The following is a 23,350-nucleotide window of genomic DNA, read 5'->3' on the forward strand; positions in this document are numbered from 1 at the left end:
GGGGTGGGGGGAGTGAAGGAAGGGCTGAGCCTTCTTGGCCTTCTTGCCTCTTAAAGAGCTCACCTCATAATACTTACGTGTTAGGGATGAAGTTTCAAATCTTAAAGCAGACAGGACTCAAATCTTTCGAACATCCAAGATGTAAGGATAAATTTTTGATGGAAACGTACCTATAAAATAAATTATTCTAAATCTATTGTTGGAGCCAATTAATTTACTTTTCTCAACCTAAAGTCAGTGATATTAGAATTAGTGTATGATTAATGTGTAATTTAATGCATATATAACTCACTACGCAAACATGTTGGCTTTTAATGTAAAGTATTTTAGTGCATTTTAAAAAGTATCACATCATGAAATATACTGTTGACTAACATGATATAATACCCAACCAAAATTAAGTAAAGCTCAATTTTTAGTCATTTCACACTTTAATGGATTTTTTAAACTGCAGATAATATTCTACTGTAAAATGATAAATTTTACATGTTACACAGGAAGTCAGTAATGTGACAAACTATCACTCTCTAAGTCCAAATTTCCTGCATTGCGTTATTTTAACAAAGGTATTTTTCCTACTTTGGAGAAGATAATCTGGCAGTGGCAACCCCAAGCACAACTGTCTAATATTCTATGGAAATGCTTCCTGCTTTAGCTTGCCCAGGAGACCAAATCAAATCTAATAAGAAATTGGATTGAGACAAAATTTCTGACCACTGGATATTTTACAGGAAGAAGAATTGCCATAGGTTGAAATGAAAGATTTTAAGGTGATGACAGTGAGTGCTTATAGTCATAGCTATTACTATCAAAACTCAGATGTTGCCATTCGTTTCTGGAAAGAAATGATCATGGGTTTTTGTCCACTGAAAGTCAACTGTGGAACTCAGCCCACAGTCAATGCAAGTAACTCATACCTGACACCTTAGTTAAATCTGCAATCGATGTTCCAGGTACCCCAAGTAGAAGCAGAGTGAAAGATGGTTAGGAACAGTGATTTCAAAGGATTAAGAACCCAAACTCAGACTGTTTCAAATTTCTGGCTTATTCCTGTACTAGCAAATATGCTAATTATTCTGTGCCACAGTTTCCTCACATGTAAAATGGAGATAATATCTATATTGCAGGATGTTGTAAAGATTAAAAGAAAACCTTTAAAATAGGAATACACCTACACCTTTAATCAGTGACTCTGATGATTAAGTGAGATATTTAGCCTGCTTCTGGCATATCCTCAGCCCTCAATAAATGCTAGCTATCACTATGATTTTTCATTACTTGATTCTAATTATTGGTCATCAGATCATGTTTCTCCCAAATGCTTTCCTTCTCCTTTAGGCTATTTCATAAGCATCTCCTATTTCTCCTTAAGATTTTTATTAAATAATTTCTAAGAACAAAAAGCAGATCCCAGCTAATTCATCACATTGTTCAATTTCTCAGCCTGCATGAGTCCATTTCTCACCTTCCAAATTTGTTTGAGCCTCATCATTTCATTTATTCATTCATTATATTCCACACACCTTCATGGTATGCACCCAGTGGGTTTCTCAGTACCAAGAATTCAACAGTTGTTTTTTTTTTTTTTTTCTAAAGAGAACTTAGCCTTATGAAGTTTATATTCCAGTGATGGAGAAGGGTAATGAATAAATACAAATAAAAGCATGCAGAAGAACAAAATAGTTTACAGGGGCAGGAGTATAGGATGAGGACAGAGATGACCCTAGATAGGAAGGTCAGGAAACGCTTTTCTGAATTAAGAGTACTTAAGGGGACACCTTGGCAAATTTGAAGGGTGTTGGAAAATATCTAGGGGAGACATCTTAGGTGGGGCAAAGAGCACTTGCCAAGATTCTGGAGAGGAAAAGCAAATAGTGGCTGGGTTTGGGCAGAGCAAATAACAGGGAGTGGGGCAGAGGTGAGTTGAACAGCATGAGGGCCTTGTCAACGGCCTCGTCAAACTCTGAAAGCCACAAGAAGGAATCTGGATTTCACCATCCGTGGAGGCATCTGGGCAGGAGGGAGTGACTTGATTTGTTTTGATGTTTAAAATGGAATGGGAGGTGAATGCAATAGTTTAATCCAGAGATGGCTTAGGTTTCTGTGGTAATTTTGGAGGAGATGAGGACTGGTAGAATACAAGACACCTTTGGAAGATAGAAACATAATATGCTGCTGGATGTGGTGTAAGAGAAAAGACAGCAGTCAAGTGTACTGTTGAGTTGGGGCTTCAGAAAGTAGGGGAGGGGCAGCTCTGTTAATTGGGATCAGAAAACTGAGGAAGAGGCTGATTTTGAAGGGTGTGTAGGGAGTAGAGACATGCTGGGAAAATCAGGACTTATGTTTTTTTAACATGTTAGGTTTGACTGTTAAATGTATGCAGGTATTATTTAATTAGACTGCAAGCTCAAAGCAAGAAATTAACAATTCTTTGAACATAAAAATGAAAGAACATTCTTCATATAGGCAGGTCAGTTTCTATTGAAGAGGAACAGTTAGCTTCACATATTGGCAAAGATGGGCAGTTACTGGGAAAACAAAGAGAATTACACATGTATCACAGGGTGTGCACATTGCCAGGCACAGAAGAGGCTCAAATAGTTGTTGACCATAGAGAAGTCCCCATTTTGGAAATCTTCCTGTCAGGCCTGGGAAGTGTAATTTAATGTGGCTGATACTAGAAAGAAGAGTCCATTAAAAGGAAGACTCAGATCTTCAGCCCAGTCTTCCAGCTGCCAATATTTTCCAAAAAATCCATCCAATAGGGGCAAATCAATGCCAGGGTAAGTATTAGCCGAGAGCCAGCTTGTTTTCTGATGTGTACTTTGCCTACGTTCATTAAACAGGTGATTGAATTCTAATGGGATGTCAGTGCAGGATGATCCACAGGTTGATTTTCTATGACTGCATCAGAATTGTACAGACAGAAGCCTGGTTTAGGGCCGAGTGAAGGCCACAGAATTAAGAAGAAAATCTTCTTTAGGCTTTCAATATCCCTTTCCTATACTTCTCTCATATCTTGGGGATCTTTGATCTTCCGTTAATTAAGGGCACCAAAATGCAAAACATTTACCCAGTGTTCCAAAGCATACAGCTAAATTCATAAAGAACTTTGAGATGGCAGCTTCTAATCATTGAACTTTACACAGGATAAACATGGGGACCAGAGTGTTTAAGGCCAATCAAAGGGTGAATCAATAAACTGGTGGGAACACTACACTTATATTGAGACTCCTGGTTCACCAATGATGTTAAGCAGCAGGCCTGAAATCATCACAGTTTTCTTTCCGCAGTGGAAACAGCATTAAGCAAATAAAAAAGAGGCCTGAGATCTATCTATTCTATACTGAGATCTTATCTGTATTTTCAAGATATATTTTTGAGGAAGTCACTGGCCCTTTCTGATTCCCACTTTATTCTTATAAAATAAGGATCATACTATATGTATTAATTTCCTAGGCTGCCCTAACAAAATACTGCAAACTGGGTGACTTAAAACAATGGAAATATAACCTCACACAATCTTGAGCCTAAGAATCTGAAATTCAAGTGTCAGCAGGACCATCATTCCTCTAGAAATAAAAGCCTTTATTATCCTTTGTGGCTTCTGGTGGGTGCTGGCTGGCCATTCTTGCATTTCTTGCCCTGACCTTGTATCCCTCTACTCTCTGTGTGTATTTTCACATGGCCTTCTCTCCTCTGCATCTGGGCCCTGTGTGTCTACACCTCTTCTGTTAGACACCAGTCATACTGTATTTAGGATCCACCTTAATCCAGTAGGAATTCATCTTTGCTAATTGTACCTGCAAAGACCTTATTCTAAATAAGTCCAAATTCTGAGATTCCATGGATTTCTGGTATACTGTTCAACCCTTTATACTATCCTATAGATGTAGACGTATAAATAACGTGGATTTTTATTAAGAGTCCATATAGTCTGATTGAACAGTAAGCGATTATTTAGTGAAGGAATTACCCTTTTCATTTCAAAATCATTTTGATCATTGTCTCTCAAGCAAGAAGGAAATATTTCTGTTAAGTGACATTCCAATGTCTTTAAAATCACATCTGATATATCCTTATTCCGTCTCCTTCTTTTCAGAATGCTAACTCTGCCCTGTAGGCTGTGAGACACAGCACTTCCTGAACTGTAAGGAGGGCAGACTTCTCAGGCTGCGGGAGGACACTGATCCGCAGAGTCCATAGGTACAGTTGACTGAAGCTGCAGGTGGGATCACAGGAACCACACACTTACATTTCTACTCTTTGACCTTCAGTTGATAAAAATCCCCTGTAATTCTTTCCTCCCAGACACTGATACCACCATCTGGACTCTGATTTTAACCGTTATGATCTGAAATAGTAATTCCATGTCATTACCTTAAAATCTTTTGACTTCAGCCCATAGCTATTCTCTGTACGTATAAAATAAAATATTCTTTGAGCAAGAATCCTGGCCCAACCCAATTCCTACAGAATACATGACAAAATTAAATGTGACAAAGCTAATAGTATCAGGGGTGGGGACTGAACCTAGCATAACATTCCTGGCACACTGTGTGTGTGTGTGTGTGTGTGTGTGAGAGAGAGAGAGAGAGTGTGTGTGCACTCGCACAAATGGAGATTAACCACGATAATTTTTGGGAAAATGGTAAAAAGTAATATTAACTACACTTTAACAATAGTTCTTTAATGAGTTTAATTTTCCATCAGTTCACCATTATTAAAATTAATTCAGAGAATATAATAATGACAGCATATTATTTTTGAAATCCCAACATATTGAGAATAAGCCAGTGTGGGGTGAGTTACACTAAGCTGAGGAACATTCTAAGTACATAATTTCTACTCCTTGCTATAAATCTCCTCCTTGATCTTAACCCTCAGCTGACTGTCTTTGTTTCCATTCCCTCTTTTAAATGCCTTGTAGTAAAATCAAAACACTACTTCCATTTTCCTAATAAACTTGTAGTTCAGTTCCAGTTCTTCAAAAAAAAAAATGCTTAGGACTCTCAGAAATGAGTTGATCTCCCTTCCAGAGGCACGTTTCATGTTTCATCATTTAATATCATATGTGAACATAAATAACAATATGAGAAATTTAATATCTCACTGACATTTTAGATTATGCTGCAGGGTTTAAATTTAGTAGCTTGTTTAATTTTATCACTTCATGAAATGAATTTATTTCCTCAATGTTCTTATAGTATTTTTATCAATTTCTTTGGAAGTATTGAATTACCCTCCCTCCCCATTCCCATTCAAGAAGTTTTCAAGCATCCTACTAGGGCTGCCTACACCTGTGAAGTTCGGAAAGACAGCCACTAGTCACAAGTGACTATTGAGCCCTTAAAATGTGACTGGCATGAAGTGACATATGCTACAAGTGTAAAATGCAGCATGTTAAAGATTTAGTATAAAAAATAATATAATTTTTTTAGATTTTGTATTAATTATATTTAAAAATGATATTTTAGATGAATTGAGTTAAATGTGTTATTAAAAACTAATTATACCTATTTAAGTTTTACCTTTCAAAAATGTGCCTACTAGAAAATTTAATTAGTATATATATATATATATTCATGACTCATTATCTTTATATTAGATGATGGTAGCTTATATGTATATCCTTGTGTTTTTTTAATTTATATATGACAGCAGAATGCATTACAAGTCTTATTACATATATAAAGTACAATTTTTCATATCTCTGGTTGTAAACATAGTATATTCACACCAATTTTTATCTTCATACATGTACTTTGGATAGCAATGATCATCACATTCCACCATCATTAATTACCCCTTTCTCTCCTACTCCTCTGCCTTATATAGAGTTCATCCATTCTTCCCATGCTCCCACTCCCCTCAGGCAAGAAGTCAAGGAGGTTGTCAGTCTTACATTAAGTTGAATTTCAGAGTTATTGTAATGCAATTTTTCAGTTGGATCATTCTCAAAGCATTTTTTTTTCCTGAAAGAGGTGTTTCATTCACATTTGACCATTATATTCCTTAATTTGTTATTTTTAACGTCATAGCTGATAACATGAATTAAAGCCATTTCTTTATAATTGATCTGACACTTTATAGTACCAATGGAAATAAAAGTAAATGAGGTGAAATTAGCAAAAGGAGAGGGATATTTGGCTCTGTAGCAGCACACTGGTGTTCCTATGCTCAGTTTTACCTAAAGTCTCTCTCTAACTTCTATGATTTACTGCTGAAGTCTGTCTTCCTGCAGCTATCTCTGAACAAGCCCAAGTCTTCCAAGTGGTTAATAAATTTCTTATCTTTTGAATACTGAAAATAAAATAAACTTAATCTTTAGGGTGGTTCAGTCAGCAGACCAGGAGCCTTTTAGATGCTTTGTAGAGATACAGGCCTACTAGGTTTTCTGCCCTTTGTGATTATCAATCTTTCTCTTGCATGCATGTATGTGGAAGAGCATTAAAAGTGCTTCTCGGTGATAAATGACAGGGGAATCACAAAGTGAATATTAATTTCACAATTGTCAAGGTCAGATGTGCACCCAGGTTCATTGTCATTGGAATTTTTATTGTTGCTGCTGTTAGGAAAGGTATTTAATCTTGGGCTCTCCTCCACCCACGTGGAGGAGAAAAGTAAGTGAGCAGTCAAGAAAGTAAGTGAGCAGATTTTTTTAATATGCACATACATTGCCAAGAAAGAAGTGCCTTAGCACAGTCCGATCTATTAATTAAGACAATTATTTTGAAGACCTTCAAAAGGATCAAGGTGTCGATTTGGAAGAGCTAAATTGAAGTAGAATAAACAAAAGAACACAAGATCTGGAAACCAGGGTGATGTTCCTGAAAAGCAGGTGACTATATATGGAAAAGGAAAGAGAAAAAAAATGTGCAGAAGAAATAAATAAAGAAGGTACATATCTGTGATGAAGACATTCCTAGAAGCAGAGTGTAAAATTAACTAACTGAGAGTCCAAGAAATTAAAAGAGAAGGAAAGATGGAGAAAAATACTAGGTCATGATGATCTATATGGGGATAAATAACCAGCTGGACATGTCTGCATATAGTCAAGTACCTTGAACCCAATGTGGTGCTGAAGCTGTGATAGTCACCCACGCACACGCCTACACCCCACATACCTGCCCAGTTTAGTCTCTCTCAGTGCTTCCCATTTCAGAATAGTCCACTAAAATACCCCAGCTGGGCATATCCACATGGTAGTATTCATGCTTGCTTCTGGTATGGTCTTCACTCCCCCCATCTCCAGCCCACATCCTGTTGATTTTACCTTCCACACAGCTTCTAGATGCATCCCCTTCACTGCCTCTCCATCTGATTTTCTGATTCTTAAAATATCAAAATCCTCCCAAGACCTTTAAAGACTAGTCTGGCCTGTGGAAATATCTCCTACTTCATTTGGACTCCTCTCCTCCTGGCTCCTGGTGGTCCTGTCACCTTTGACTGTGAGTTCTATGGAAGTTTTTTTTTCCCATCAGTTTTCAGAGTGTCTGAAACATTAGTTAATATTTGTTGAGCATTTCATTTGTGCCAGGGATCAATTCATAAATTATTGATTATGAATCTTCACAACAAAACTACAAGCTGGAAATTGGTATAAACCCCATTTTTTTAAAGATAAAGAAATTTCACTTCAAAGATAGTGAGTAGCTTGGCATTGGTCGAACAGCCTGAGTGAATGTTCTTAATTTGAACACTGGGTCTCTGGAGGGTATGTTCTTGACTGCTGGTCTCTGTTACTGATGACTTGCTGGATGAGCTTGGTTGGCATTTCCTGAATTGGAGTAGGCCAGAATTCTGACTTCTATGAAACCTGTGTTAGGGGAACAAAGTTCTAAATTTCTTCCTTAATTTATAGTCCCTCCCCAAAGAACCAGTTTACCCAAGGCAGTTGGTTATCTTTTAAGGCCTGGAAATAGATAAACAATAAATTTCTTCCCCAAAGAGATGGTATCATTTAAGGTAGGATCATTTTGCCACTTTGTAGAAAAAAAAATCTGCTCACTTGACTTTCTGCAGAAGATTGCTACTTCCTTCTCTAATAAATGGCACCGGGGCCCTTTTATAAAAAGCAATCTATATATGTCATTTATTGCTCTATTAAAACTACAAACATCAGATATTGATTCTTCCCCTACTGACCATAGTACAAGCCAACTTCAAGAAAGGTTGCTGGGATTTAGTTACATTATCACCATGGGAAACACAATGGATTCTGCATGAGCTGAATAAGTGTTTCTCTGATGCACATCTGATATATAAAGAGCTGAAATTTTTGTGTGAAGAAATGCAGTCTTGAAGTACACATGAGTCTCAAATCAGTGTAAACCAAGTGAGAGGCCAGCAAATGACCTTTCTTGGCCTTTGTGTTTGTGACTCTTCTGTAAGAATTAAACATCAATGTATTGTCTGCATATTATGGAAATAAAATAACAAAAATGACAGCATGTGGGTTATTTATGAGGAGGTGCAGAAGCTCAACTTCTTTGTGATGACTCTTCAAGCAACTCTGGGCTCTTTCATGAAGCATTCTCTTGGCCAGGTTTGGTTTATAAACAGCATTCTGGTCAGGACTCATGGTACACGATTGGGCATCTGCATTACAGGGTTTCTCATCTGTTTATGTTTTTCAAATAATCCTGAGAATAAAGACAAGAATACTAGTTCTTCTAAGTGTCTATGGAGAGAATGAAACTTTGGAAAAATTTACGGAACTTGATTTTAGTTTACACTCTATTATCTACAGATTATTTTGTACACTTTGTTTCAAGATTTTCTCAGGAGTTCAGAATTTCTACACCACGGAGCTATTATAGTTTCCTATAATTCTTATAATAACTCTGTGATATAGAAATTATGAACTCCTGAGAAAATCTTGTCCACAGTTGGGAGGGTTTTTAAACTTTATTACATTTTCCTGAGATTGATAGAACGTTCTTTGATTTGCTGATACCACTCAACAAAACAGTAAAATAATTTAGTGATAACTTCATGCTTTGGGGGAAAGTGGCTTGCTTCCTTATTGTAAGAATGTAAAGCCCTATAATATCCTTAATTTAGTTCACCTTGGAATTATTCTCATTATGTTAAATTGAAGCTCTCATCACGAAGCCTTTCCTGAAGGACATTTTCTTGCTATTCACCAACTTATAAGTTCTGTTCTGGAAAAGCCAACATAAAGACCATTAACCACCAAATTCATTCATATAGATATTTTCTGACTCATTGGATTCATCCTACATTCTTGAACATCTCTGTCCCTTTTATCATCAGTGAAATTCCTCATTGTTCTTCAAGAAGTGCTTGTAACTGAACCCCCCCCCCCATTTTACCCATCCCTGATTTCTGTAGACTTGTTGACAGGCAGGTTTCTGAAACACCTTTGTACTTAATCTTCTGCTCTTAGCCTTGATTATCTAAGTTCTGTTATTGCTCTTCAGGTGTTTGGTGTGTGTTCTCTGTCTTAATACATTCTTTGAAAATTTCTACCATAATAAGATATTTCAGAGTGCTAGAGAAAGCACTGAATGCTAAGCACGTGCAAAATATAATTAGACTTTAAAATAAGATGCTGCTTTTATCTAAACTTTTCAATCATAATGGAGAGTAACCAGACCTGTGCTATTTGGAGGGGAAAAACATTTTTTTAAGTCAGATCAGGCTTATATGACATGGAGACTTCATTAATATGTAACATGTAACATATTTGGCTGGAAATTTCTTTTTACCTTCAATGTTTGGTACTTTAGGTGATTTTTCTATGTCATAAAAACATTTGCCTTAGACATTTCTTAGAAATCTCCAGTTTAAATCATTTGAAATGTCAGCTACAAAGTCAGGAATCTTCACTACACTTTGTATTTCTGGAGATTAGCTTTGTTTCACAAGGTCAAATAGCTTTACATACTTTACCAAGATATACTACTACCTGGTGGTATTAATGAAAAATCTGAGCTACCTTCCTGAAAGAACCTTGTTTTGGGGTCAACTCCTGAAATCATTTTTAGTATCCAACCACTTCAAGTTCTGAATTGAATCATAAGAAATCCACTTTCAGGACTACATTTTTTTTTCAGGAGCTACTTCTATTAAGCTGTCAGAAATACCTATCACTTAATATACTGGCATATATATGTGTATATAAGTAATATATAAATGATGATATATATCATATACATTATATGTGTTTATCTGTATCTAGATCTATCCTTTACATATTTATACACACATATACACACAGTGGCACAGTTGAGTAGGTCATAAGTTAGCAGAGAGTGCCTATTAAACCTGAAAGCAAAATGAGCAGGTAATAACTGCTTTCTCCAATGAAACCTTGTCAGACTCCTGTGGTTTCATATTAGAAACCTACCCCATAGTTTTTGCTTCTTCCTTGCCAAATTACTGTCATATCTCCTAACTATGTATATAGTTCATTCAAAAAGGGGTTTCATTATGTTAATAATTACATTGCCTGCAGGCTTTTTGATGTTGCATTCCCCATACAGAATAGAAGCAGATTTCATAGAAATATCATTAAAGCTGTTAACTACAGGAGAAAAAAATCAAGGAGGCAATCAAAGCATGCACTTTATTATCAATAAATGAAAGTATTTTCAGAAATGGCTCACATTTGAAACATGTTCATTGAGGAAATTGTTGGCTATAGAAGCTGTTGCTTAAAGTAAGAGAGCTTTGTGATGTGAATCCATTTGGATCACTTCAGATAATTACTTAGATTTGTTGGTATCCATCTTTTAAAATAGTCTCAAGAAGAATTTTTAAATTAGTAAACTGATAAAATGATAGAACCATCATCAGAATTCTGAATTGAGGGCATCTCAATTACAGGTCATTATTTGAATGACAATACATGTGACAGTTTTTTCTTCCCCTGAATCCACTTACTTTAGTCCTTAAAAAAAAGTGTCTGTTAAATTTATGATTTAAGAACATTAGAACTCCTTGTACTACATTGTCATTTTGAAAGAAACTTTAAATATTCAAATGTTCAACTACATAGCCTCTGACATTAACATTTGTCTTCATTTTGAACTTCCCGCTGAGAAACATCAGTGTAATGGCTGAGAGGCATCAGCCTCATTCCATATTATTACAACAGCAGCATGACTTGATTCTTCTAAAGCTTTTTCGTTGAAACCCTTATATTCACATTTATATTTCGAAGGGATTCCTTAAACTCTTGAGGTTTTTTGAGAAACATATATTTCATAAATCATAATTTAGGTATTTCAAAGTCAGTCAGATGAGCAAGTAGGTAGATGAGTATTAAATAGAAAAAAAGGGGAAGGGAGGGAGGAAGGAAAGGAGGAAAGAAGGAAGAAAGGAAGGAAGAAATTAATTCATTTAGATGAGAGGATTTCTCAATCACCAGAAGCCATGTATCTTGTAAAACCTAAAATATTTGGTAAATTAAACCAGATGAATTCAAATGCCTTTGAAATACTCATAATGTGAAAAGTGATATAGCAATCTAGTTTACAAAGTTATTTCAGCTTTGAAAAACACTAACATTTGAATAAATATTACAGATGTATCTTTAAAATGAAATCATTTCCATAGTTCTTACAATAGCATAAATGGAAACCACTACAAGTCATTCAACAATAATCACCAACTGTCAGAACCAAAGCAAACCAGAGATATTATCTAATTCATCAGGAATTAGAAATTTCGGAATCATAGGCACCAATGATAGAAACTGTAGACCACATTCCTCCAAAAATGTATGTTGCATTTGTGAAAATTGTAATCAATTTCAGAGGGTTCTTAGACTCCTTGATAGAGACAGTTCCCCCTCATACGTAGAGATAAGAATATCATACCTCCTATCATCTATAATTATTCAACTGTAGCCTATTAAACCATGGTAGTTCACTCTCTAATATGCATGCGCACATACAGTCTTCCATATGCATATGTGATAAACCATACTATGTTAAAGATTTGACTAGTTTTTCTTTTTTTTTTTCTTGCTACTGGGAATTGAAACCGGCAGTGCTTTCTTTACCAACAAGCTACACCCCCAGTCCTTTTAATTTTTTATATTGAGACAAGGAATTGCCAAATTGCTAAGGCTGCCCTTAAACTTGCAGTCCTCCTGCCTCATTCTCCCAAGCTGCTAGGATTACAGGCATGTGCCACCATGCCTGTAGCTGGCTTTTATATAACATTATTCAGGTTAATATGCAACAAAGTTTCATTACAATGTGCTCTGTTATCCTATAAATTTATAAATAGTCAGAAATTAATATTCCCAGTGCAAGTAGTGACACATAATACATCTCATTTATTCCAACATAACTATTTAATTTGTTCTTAGATATAGGTGTTATAATGAATTTGTACTGCAATGCAGTATTGAAATTTTAAAAGGTGGTTGGCTAATCTGACATTGATTGATGAGTTACTTGCATAGATTATGTATCTATTCTGAAATCTTTCCATTCTTTGAAAAAAACAGGTAACTTGAATGGAGATGGAGAAAAATTAGATGCAGTTTGCCACAAAATTATTGTCCAACTGAGGAGATCAGTGGAGACTATTAAAGACATCTTGGAAATTATGAGCAGTTAAGCCCATCAAGTTTCTTGACTGACATGCTAAAATGTAATGAAATGGAGGGCGAAAGCTGTTAACTGTATTGATTTCACATCTAATTCCCATTCTTGAACATTTTTCGAGTCTCCCTTTTTGTTTTCTTGCTTGCAACTCATAAGCATATAACATTACATATGTAAAATTATATAAATTATACTTCAACCCACTTTATGGGTATAACTGACTAAATGTACAAGTATATACAAGTATATACCTATATACATATAAACCCATCATTAACATTAAACAATATATTATCCACATATATAAGTCAAGGCTATAATTCAAAGGGAAAATACGAGGGAATTCATGAATCTGAATTTGTAGCACTTTTGTGAAGAAGAATAAGTATTTAATAGCTACTGTCTAGACTCGCTATCCTGACACAGTTGTGAAGAAGAATATCCTACATGCAGGCAATATTTTGCTGTAAATCAGAAGGCTGTTGTTTTCTGAAGGAAATATATGTATAATTTGATGGCAATCCATGTTTTCATATTTATATTTATTCAAACCAACATAGAGTTATGACATTTTTATTCTAATATATGAGAATATTAAACAAAATCTACCAATACTATCATATCATAAAATAAATTATATTTTAAGTCAAAAGAGTGAAAGTATGAAACAATTTAATATTGAAGGATAATCTTTTCTTAGGAGAAAAGGCAATTGAAAACTACCACAACAAAAGGAATGTTCTTGTTTGGCTAGTAAATTGTGCAAGCACTTCAGTGGCTTATGAGTACTTGATCTAAATGCTCCAATGGCTCCTTTTTATTTGCAGTGTCTATTATTTCTGTTTGAAATCCTTCTGGAAACCCAAGCACACGTTTCTCCCTAACAGTATCCAATGACTATAAGGAAGGTGGACAAATACACTTAATGAGTAAATGGTTAGGGTTGGCACTAGTCATGTGAACGGAGTCCAAATTAAGGTAATAACTGCCTGATATTCTGTAGTCAACAACAATTAACTACATGAATATAAAGAAGTTACAAGATAGGGAAAAGGCACAGAAATTCACAGAATAGCATGGGCACCCCCCCAAACACACACACACACACACACACACACACACACACACACACATTTCTTTGCTTCTCTACAAAGCCGTTACATACTGCTCAGTTGCTACGTAAGTTGAGGTGCAGGATCATTTCCTTCCCCTTTGCTCCTTAAAACTCCGAGTCCCTATGAATCACTTCCCGTTGCCTCATTGTGCTTTAGTGAGCAGGGGGAGCAGACACTTCCCAAACATTATCATCTGTCCCCTTCTCTCAGACATCCACTAGTTTTTAGTCTCCCAGTCCTCTGGGGGTGCAAAATCAGGTCTGGACTTTTCACCTTCTTTGAATGTGTAACATCTCACCACAGAAATGGGATTAAAATCTGAATAGTTTCTTCCAGATGAAACTACGTTTATGACAAGTAATTCTCTTTCAGTTAAGCTATAAGAAAGCAAGAAGGAACGCATTTGGCAACTACTTTACACACCACTGGGTCACACCTCTATGTTCTGTGTGAACCGTGTTGAAATCCCAGGTCCCTCACATTCCACATATATCTTCTGCAAGCTCCTGGAATTCAGAGCCTTCATTCCTTTCTCTGTCTTTCTTACTTAGAGGAATAACAAATTTCAAATCAGAAATGTTCTCTTTGCATTTTTTATAAGTATATAAGTAATCACAAAACCATACAAACTATTTGTTTTTATTACTATGCTTTAAAACTTTAAAAAAAAACTTTACTGTGATGATTCAGGAAACAATGTTCATAGACAGGTTTTTATTTATTTATATCGTGTAAACTGTGACATGAGATAAGACTCCCGGCTCTTGGGTATTGTGCCCCTAACGTTCTCTTTGCAGAATAGGATGTTGTCATAGAAAAACTATCCTTTCCTGGAAGAGTACTGGGGTAGGAACACTCTTGTCTGTCAAATGTCCAACTCTTAGGGACCAAGGGTCCTCCTGTGGAAGAAAGGAAGTTGACAGAGGAAGGAAAGGTGAGGCCAAACAGAGGAGAGATGGACTGGAAAGAGAGACATGAAAACTCTGATCAAAATATCAGACGAGATCGGGCGCGTTCAGGGTGGTATGGCCGTAGACTCTGATCAAAATATCTATGAAAGCACATGTCAGTATATAAACATGAGAGTATGTACGTATGCACACACCCGCACGTGTCTTATCTCTGTGCCCTGAAAATACACGAAGCAAAGCTGTTCAAAGTAGTAGTTAACCACACGTAGCATTCTGATCTTGGTCTTTAATGTCATTCCCCACTACCAAGAACGAGAAATCATGGGGAAAACATCTGATTCCAGAGCTAGGGTAGGGTCAAGATGGATCAGAAAGAAAGGAAATGCTCCACTAAATGAAGAGATAGACCACAGGGACAGAGGAATGAACTTAAAGAGACATGAACTTAAAAAGGACTTCAGAGGTCAAGTCTGAGACAATTTGACCACAAAATAACTAAGGATGATCCGACTTATAAGCCATGAAAAGGTAACAGGTACAAAAATAGAAATGTGGGTTCTTATCGTAAAAATCTGAAAATGTCTGCATCTTGAAATACCTGGTCAGAAGTGCTGATTATGTGATTGTGGACTTGTTTTATCCAATTTTGTTAATAAGCAAGTTACTTATGTGTGATTAAATAAAGTGACAGTCATGAGAGAAAATGGAACACTAGAAAATAAAATTAAAATCGAATCCTAAAAATAATTTTAAAGAACGAGAGTCAAGCAAGATTTTAAATTGCTGACTTAAATAACAACCATGTGATAAATTATCCATACCTGTGTTGCCTATTTGAATAATAAATGGAAATGTTCAAGTACTCGAATTGTATTTTCTCTCACAGGCAATGGTATACTGGTAGAGTGGAAAATTATTCAGATTAAGAATTTAGATTCAGAATCCCACTCTTTTCTAACATTACCTTAGTTTTTAATACTTCTTGGCCATTTTCTTTAAGAAGAAAATGAAATAAGTAATTCAATTAATATAAGTTTTTACTTTATTTTTAAAATTAAGTGAGTCTAAATTTTCATTAATTTTTATATTTTATTTATTGATATCCATGTGGCTCTAAAATTGTACATTTTGCTATTTTTTCCCTTGAACTAGAAAAGTTGCAAGTTTATTTGTTTTGCAGAAGTGAACCCTTTTATACTAATCAATGTGTTTTGTACACAGTGCAAGTTCCAGGGCCAGTAGAAAACCTGCAAGCTGTATCTACCTCACCTACCTCAATTCTTATTACCTGGGAACCTCCTGCCTATGCAAATGGTCCAGTCCAAGGTTACAGATTATTCTGCACTGAAGTGTCCACAGGGAAAGAACAGGTAGGTAAGGGCATGAATCACATAGCCTGTCTACTGGGTGGCTCTCCAGCTAGAGAAGAAGGAGACCTGCAAGCTCCTGATATGGTTCAGTGTTAAACATATTCATTGGATAGTGGATTAGTTCTAAAGTACTTGTTATTGAAAACTTTAAGCAATTTAATTGAATTCTGTTGTGAAAAAGGCAAATAGACTGTAAGTTGAGGTTAAAAGAGATTGATGCTCATTTTGGGTTTGAATATGCAGTAGCCTGGGCCAATGTAGGTAACCACATTTGTGTGCACCCAGAGATAGTGTACTTTCCCTACTTATGGGAAGGAGGGAATGCATCTGGATATATTCTCTCTCTCTCTCTCTCTCTCTCTCTCTCTCTCTCTATATATATATATATATATATATATATATATATATATCCTTAGCTATATATAGATATATATAGATATATATATCCTTAGCGCCAGATGGCTGTTAGGTTGTTGTTTTTTGCTTGTTTGTTTTTTATTTTTCAATTTTTTATTTGTTTTAACTAGTTATACATGAAAGTAGAATGTATTTATGCACTTTGACATATCATACATAAATGGGGTATAATTTCTCATTTTTCTGATTGTATATGCTGTAGAAGCACATCAGTCATGCAGTCATGTATGTGCATAAGGTAATAATGGCTGTTTCAGATGGCTGTTTGCATTCTTCCCTATCAGACTGTTTCTATCCTCACCATCACCCTCCTCCTTGCATTTTGTTTCTAATTTGTTATTAACACAGATGCCTGAAAAGAGGCAGATTGGCTGTTCAGGTTTTAAAGCTAGAGTAAATAAGTCTTTGAGAGTGACAAAGTCAGCAATTCTCTTTTGTGACATCCGTATGACTGTTGAGATATTTACTTCCAGATCATCACCTTCATGTGGAGAAGATACACAGACAAGTGGATAGCTAAATAGCAGAGTGGCCTCAGGATCTGAGAGTGCTCTATTTTGTGAAGGTTGCCAAGCATAAGGTGGTCTCCATGCTTCCACATAAACTGCATTTACAGTAATTTTTACTTCAAATCCTGAAACAGGGAGCTGGAACTATATAGCACCTGCCTAGTGAATCCCAGTATCACCAGAGAGAGAGAGAGAGAGAGAGAGAGAGAGAGAGAAAGAGAGAGAAAGTGACCAATCTGAAACAGTTTAGAGTTCAGGTCTAGTTCCAAGTTACATGATAGACAGCATTCAATAAGCTGCTCCTATGTAATCCTTCTTCTTCTTCTTCTTCTTCTTCTTCTAGCACCAGGGAATAGACCCATGGATATGGGGTGCTTAACCCCTGAACCATATCCTCAGACCTTTTTATTTATTGATTGATTGATTTTTAATTTTGAGACAAAGTCTTGCTAAGTTGCTTCAGGCCTAGCTAAATTGCTGTGGCTGGACTTGAATTTGCAATCCTCCTGCTTCAGTCAGCAGTCATTGGGATTACAGGGATACACCACCAAGACCAGATTCCATGCCAATTTTAACTATTATTTTTTTTACTACCTCTTTGATTCAATGTTCTATATATTTTAGTCTTCAGTAATTCATTTCCTCAACCTATTTAAAAAAATTCAAAAGCAATGTCACCCAAGGCAGATTGAATGTGAGATCAGATCGTCCTGGAGAGCTAAATGAGGCGATCCTCTGGTGAGTGCTGATCTGATCTCCCCAGCAACTTTCACCTTCAGGACCCCATTGACTGCAGCTGTGAAGTGCCAACAGTTTCAGCCTACATCTCAGCATTTGGGGAGATACAAACTGTGGCAAAGTATCTGAGAGTTTCAAGAGCTGTGGATACATGTCAGCAAGCAATGGAGCAAATCTATGGATTCTTGGTGAATTATTCCATTTGAAGTGGGAGCCAGTCTCTGTTCCCAGGGCTCTACAGCCACCTTCTGCTCATCAGGGATTTGCTGTGGGTGGAATAACTGTTACCATTCAATGCACTGGGTGGTATTAAACAAATTGGAACTTAATGTCTGCAAATAGAGCATAGTGCTATTTTTATAAGGAGTCTATAGAGCAGTGTGGGCTCAGTGGGGGAGTGTGTGTCACAGGTAAGATTTTACAACTCATTATAGGCTAGAATGAATGTACTTTAGTGAGCAGGAGTCTAATGTCCATTTCAGTGATTGCACAAAAAGGCTACCCTTCCTGCTTTAATGCACCTCCTTAGTAACAGTTTTGACGTTTTATGTCTCCAGAATATAGAAGTCGATGGGCTATCTTATAAACTGGAAGGCCTGAAAAAATTCACGGAATATACTCTTCGATTCTTAGCTTATAATCGCTATGGACCAGGAGTATCTACTGAGGATATCACAGTGGTTACACTTTCAGATGGTAAGTGATAAAGAGTGAAATTTCATTCACAAATTCGCTATAATAATGAAATACTATTGGCATGTATGTCTTAGATTCCATTTTCAAGGCTTCCTGACTAAAGTTTCATGGAATATTTTAACACAAATTAGAAAATTTTGTGAACTCACTTATGCTATTATCAAACTTAAACCTTCTGTCCAGGTATGTACCCTGAGTCAGGATATATTAATAGGTCCTTCTTAAGGTGTGACAGTTGCCTAAGAGCTCAAATAATTTTTGTGCATGTTTTTATTTCTATAAATGCTCTAATGCAAGCTCACTTGTGAGTGGACTAATTTGGCATGCTTCTGTTATTCCTCATTCTAAAGGGCACAGATGGTTTAAAGTGCAATCAGTACCCCTAAATAGCTCTTATTTTGAAAATATAAGGAATTAGCCCAAAATATCAACCATTAAATGTATGAATAGTAAACATGAAAATGTATATTTTAATTTTACTTTTTCTGATGAATGAAAGATTAGACTTTTTTAATGCTATAAAAGAGAGGAAGGAATCCTGGTCAAGAAAATGGATTTGATTAAGCAGTGGCATGGAAAACTAGAGAACTGGGGATAATGAAAGTTGGAAAAATCTAATAAAAAAGTGAAAGTAAAGTACAGCAGAACATGGTATGGTATGGGGCCATTGGAGGCTCAGGTAGGTTCAGAAATGTAGAGATGACCCCCATGAATCTAAAAAAAAGATAAGAAGCTAGCTCTTTTCCGAAATAATTACCCTTTTAGTTTACTTCTGTAAATATTGATTTTTTTTTTTTTAAAATCACTATAGCTTGTGACTCTTTGAACAATCTATCATTCTTGAATCTGGCAAAGTATCTGGGTGGACATTGCACAGGGCATCAGTGGAATAACAAAAGACATGCTCATGATAAAGGACAGTGCAGAGAGAACACAGGAGTGATGCTCATTTTCAATTTCAATTTTAAAATGTACTTTACATGTAAGGCCACTTCAGTATCATTTTAATGTAATTCTTCTGCCCATCCATCTGATTCTGTTATTGGAGACAGAACAGAATATTGGCAGAATAAATTATTTCACAACTTATAATTATAAAAATAAGAGAAAAACAAATGAAAATGAATATTTTACATAATTTATGTAGATTTTATTCACACTCTGAACTGTAATGCTGCAGCCTTATTCTCCACTTTGGTTTAAATGTCATAAGTGAGAAAGATAGATTGTTAATCATTAGTCTAAGAATTAGCTTCTGGAAGTGTGCAGTGGTTGAGACTTACAAAATGTCTGTCACTAAAACAAAAGCATTTTATGACCCTAACCCCAATAAAAATCACTGCAGAAGAGACACTCAATTGCCTCTATCCAATGCATTTGATAGAAGAAAGCCAGGACTCTGTGGTCCCCTTAATGAGGGCACCCTGACCTCCTTCACATGCATTTTTAGTCACCTCCTCCCTTCTAATTTCCAATCTAAACCTGCACTCCTGGCTTCCACTGGCTCATTACCTAGCTCCCTTCTATCCACTGCTATCTAATGTTTTCTCTTTTGTCTTGAAGCTGTTCTTGCTGAGGTCACACACCACATTTTGATGTCTTTAGTCACCTTTAATAGTCATCTGCTTCCCAGTCCCAGTCATAGGGCAACTTCTTTGACTTTTTGTATGTTCTAACAGGTAACTGTTGTGAAAATTAGATTGGCTAATCCATGCAAGCACCTAAAACAATGCCTGACATACATGCAAGCTTTTAATAATACTTATCTACACCCGTACATATTTGCTTTTTACATTAAATGCTTCTAAATACAAAAGAGGTGTTATATTCATTTCTACCTTCTTCCTGACTCAGTAAATATTGGTTGGATAAATTAGACAGGTTCATCCAAACTATACAAATATGTATGTGTAAAAATTAATCTTGGGACTTCCCAGTTGTGGGGTTAATTTAATAAATGACTGTGCTTAAATGCATCTGCATTGTAAAGAGCATCATATATCTTATTGTGTTAGAGGAATCCTTACCATAAATTTACATCAGGGAAGAGAACAATGTAAAAAAATTAAGTATAATTTATTTTCTGAATTAATTATCCCAATGGTTTCCCAGTTCTGCTAAGATGCTTATAAATATTTTTATCCAGATGAGCCATCATTTCTAATTTAGCTCTGCTTTAATTGTTTATCTGAGTAGAAACATAATTTTCATTCAGATTTCTCCATCTAGTGTACCATTGGTTTACAATGACCCACTTCTTCAAACCATTGGGATTATTTAGCATGAGATCATATCTAATTTTGCAAGTTTTCTTTTTGTCTTCCCCAAACAGTTTTTCTTGAACTACATGATATAGTAAGGCCACTAATACGTTTTATGAATGAAGTAACAGGAATTTCCATGCCGTCTTGTTCTGTGTCTGAAAGCAGAAGGACCCTATTTCATAGGCAACCACCTATAAAAATCTGCTTATTATTGCCATCACTGTTAACACTAATGTTTATTGAGTAGTTGCTAAGAGCAAGGCCTTGATCTAAGAACTTTGCATTATCCTTTAGCCTGACAATACTATAATTTTCCCTACTTTACAGTTGACAAAACCAAGTCAGAAAGGGAGCAAAGCTGGTAAGCGAGGCCATATAAACTAATGAGTAAGAGGCAGGGGGCAACTTGGAGACAAATTTCTATCATTCTGTGATAAATGTTTTATATTAGAATCTTAAAGTAAAACTTGTAAGTATATATGAGTTATTTTGATCCATAAACTGTGTGCATGTGACAGCAGGTGTTTGCTGAGGAGTGGAATTGAAGTGCCTGTGGTGATGGAGATTCACTTACAAATGTGATCTGCCCTACAGACTGCCTCACCACCAAATGTATAAACCAGCAAGCTCCACCATGTTGGGAGGCCTCCAGACCCACCTCTGATTGACCTTAATAGACCCAGTGTCAATGACAAGTCACATGGCATTTTGAAGACAAAAAATATTCTTTCTCTTTTGCCTCATGAAACAACAAGACATTGTGGGAAACAAATAATGAAAATCCCAGATAGATACATATCTCCCTTACTTCCACCAATATTCCAACCCTATTTTTTGCATGGGTTTATCTCTAAATAGTATAGAAATTGATAGTGAGAAGGAGGAAGGAGGAGGAGGAAGGATCAGTAACCAAACTTACTGTAGAAAAAATTCTTTAATTATCCTGACCTTGTAAGAATAGCTAGTGTGCATCAGTGGAAAGTAAGAGAAGTTTATACCACAGAAAACTAAAATACAGCATTGCTACTATTATGAAAACATTTAGGATTTTATTAAATTAGCTTTTAATTTGTAATACAGGAATTACTCTTGATGTTTGTACAATTGTGGTAGTTACAAAATGAAGATGAACACATTTATATTTTGTCTTCGTGTATTCTTGCCTACTGGAAATAGGGAGTTAAATACCATTTATAAATTTTATTTATTTATTTATTTGAGAGAGAGAGAGAGAGAATTTCAATATTTATTTTTCAGTTTTCAGCGGACACAACATCTTTGTTTGTATGTGGTGCTGAGGATCGAACCCGGGCCGCACGCATGCCAGGCGAGCGTGCTACTGCTTGAGCCACATCCCCATTTTAAATGATATATGAGGGTAACATATCTCATAGATAGTATAGTACCCAGAACAAAACAAAATAAATCTACCTTTTCCTTCCTCCAGAATTCAATCAGCTGTGATAAATTCAGTCAGCATTACTGAAATTGTTTTAGTAACATCAAATTGGTTAACAAATGAGTGTAATATGATTAGCAACATAAAACATGACATGTAAATATGACAATATACATTAAATTTAAACAAGAAATATTTCGATGTTTAAGAACTGATTGATTAGTATTAATATTTAATATTAGTATTGATTAGTGTTTAATACTAATATTAGTATTTCCAAATTTTGTTTTAAAGATAATATTTTAGAAGTTTGTAAAGTTATATAGAGCATATTGTACCCCAATGGTTTACCTCAGTTTAAATGATAAAATTGTAACTTATACCTTAAATGTAGTTTTTACAATTAATTAAATATTATTAATATTAATAATAAAATTGCAGTTTATACCTTGATTTAAAAAAAGACAATTACAAGACCTGGTGAATAAAACCTGAGTATGAAGGAGCATATAAGCTGTCTGTTAATTAATTTACTCATTCAACAACTAAACTGAATGCGCGTACTGAATGACATACATGAAAACTCTCAGTACTTCACACAGCATCAAAATAGACAAAAAGCCTTGTCCCTCTGGTAGTTACAATCTGTACTTAATTTATAAAATGTGAAATAAAATAAATTCTGAAATATTTCCTAAATTAGGAATGTTTATGAAAGAGTAATTGTTGATTTAATTCATAAAAAATCAAGCCCCAGGTGAGTATTTATTCAGTGGTTACCATCTTTGTTCGGCACTAAGACAGGTTCAAAATTAATACATACTAAATTATTGCAATTTCCACTATGTCCAGAGAGTTCCAGGAGCCAATATTTAAGTAAATATTTATTTCCTAATTCAATTCAGTAAATATTAATTGAAATGTCAGTTCGGAGGATATAAAGATTAATCAGATAAATAACATGCTCTGATGGTGACTACTTTTGTTACCTTCTGGAAGGTAAAATCTGAGTAGGGCATAAATAAATTGAGTGTAAAATATAAGAAACATTTAGAAAAAAAACAGATATTTTCCAAGTTAAAATAAGGGTAAATATGACAAGAAATGGATCTAAGGTCTTGAAAATGTCCAGGAATATTTCATTTTTATTATATCACCATTTTGTCACCAAAAAGGATAGGGGATACTCATTATATAGATTAATACATGTAAAGAATTTATTTAATACTGTTTCTATTTCTTTTGTGGGACAGGAGGATTTTTTGTTTTATGTATGATTCATCCCAGACAGCTAGAAAATAGTCCCTGACCTCTAACAGCTATTCATTGAATGCTTGTCTTTGA

The 23,350-nt window shown here is 35.5% G+C and overlaps 1 protein-coding gene across 1 annotated transcript in view; it reads left to right on the forward strand.

Moving 5' to 3' along the window:
- Nucleotides 1-23,350, forward strand: part of DCC (DCC netrin 1 receptor) — a gene marked incomplete at both ends in the record, with an annotated part of 1,098,829 nt that overhangs the window by 769,502 nt on the left and 305,977 nt on the right. The window contains 2 exons of the mRNA XM_081263478.1: nucleotides 15,835-15,983; nucleotides 18,205-18,343. Coding sequence (XP_081119604.1) covers nucleotides 15,835-15,983; nucleotides 18,205-18,343 — 288 coding nt within the window. The remainder of the gene's footprint in view (nucleotides 1-15,834; nucleotides 15,984-18,204; nucleotides 18,344-23,350) is intronic.

The sequence above is a fragment of the Spermophilus citellus genome, assembly GCF_964194105.1.
Source record: "Spermophilus citellus genome assembly, chromosome: 12".
NCBI lineage: Eukaryota > Metazoa > Chordata > Mammalia > Rodentia > Sciuridae > Spermophilus > Spermophilus citellus.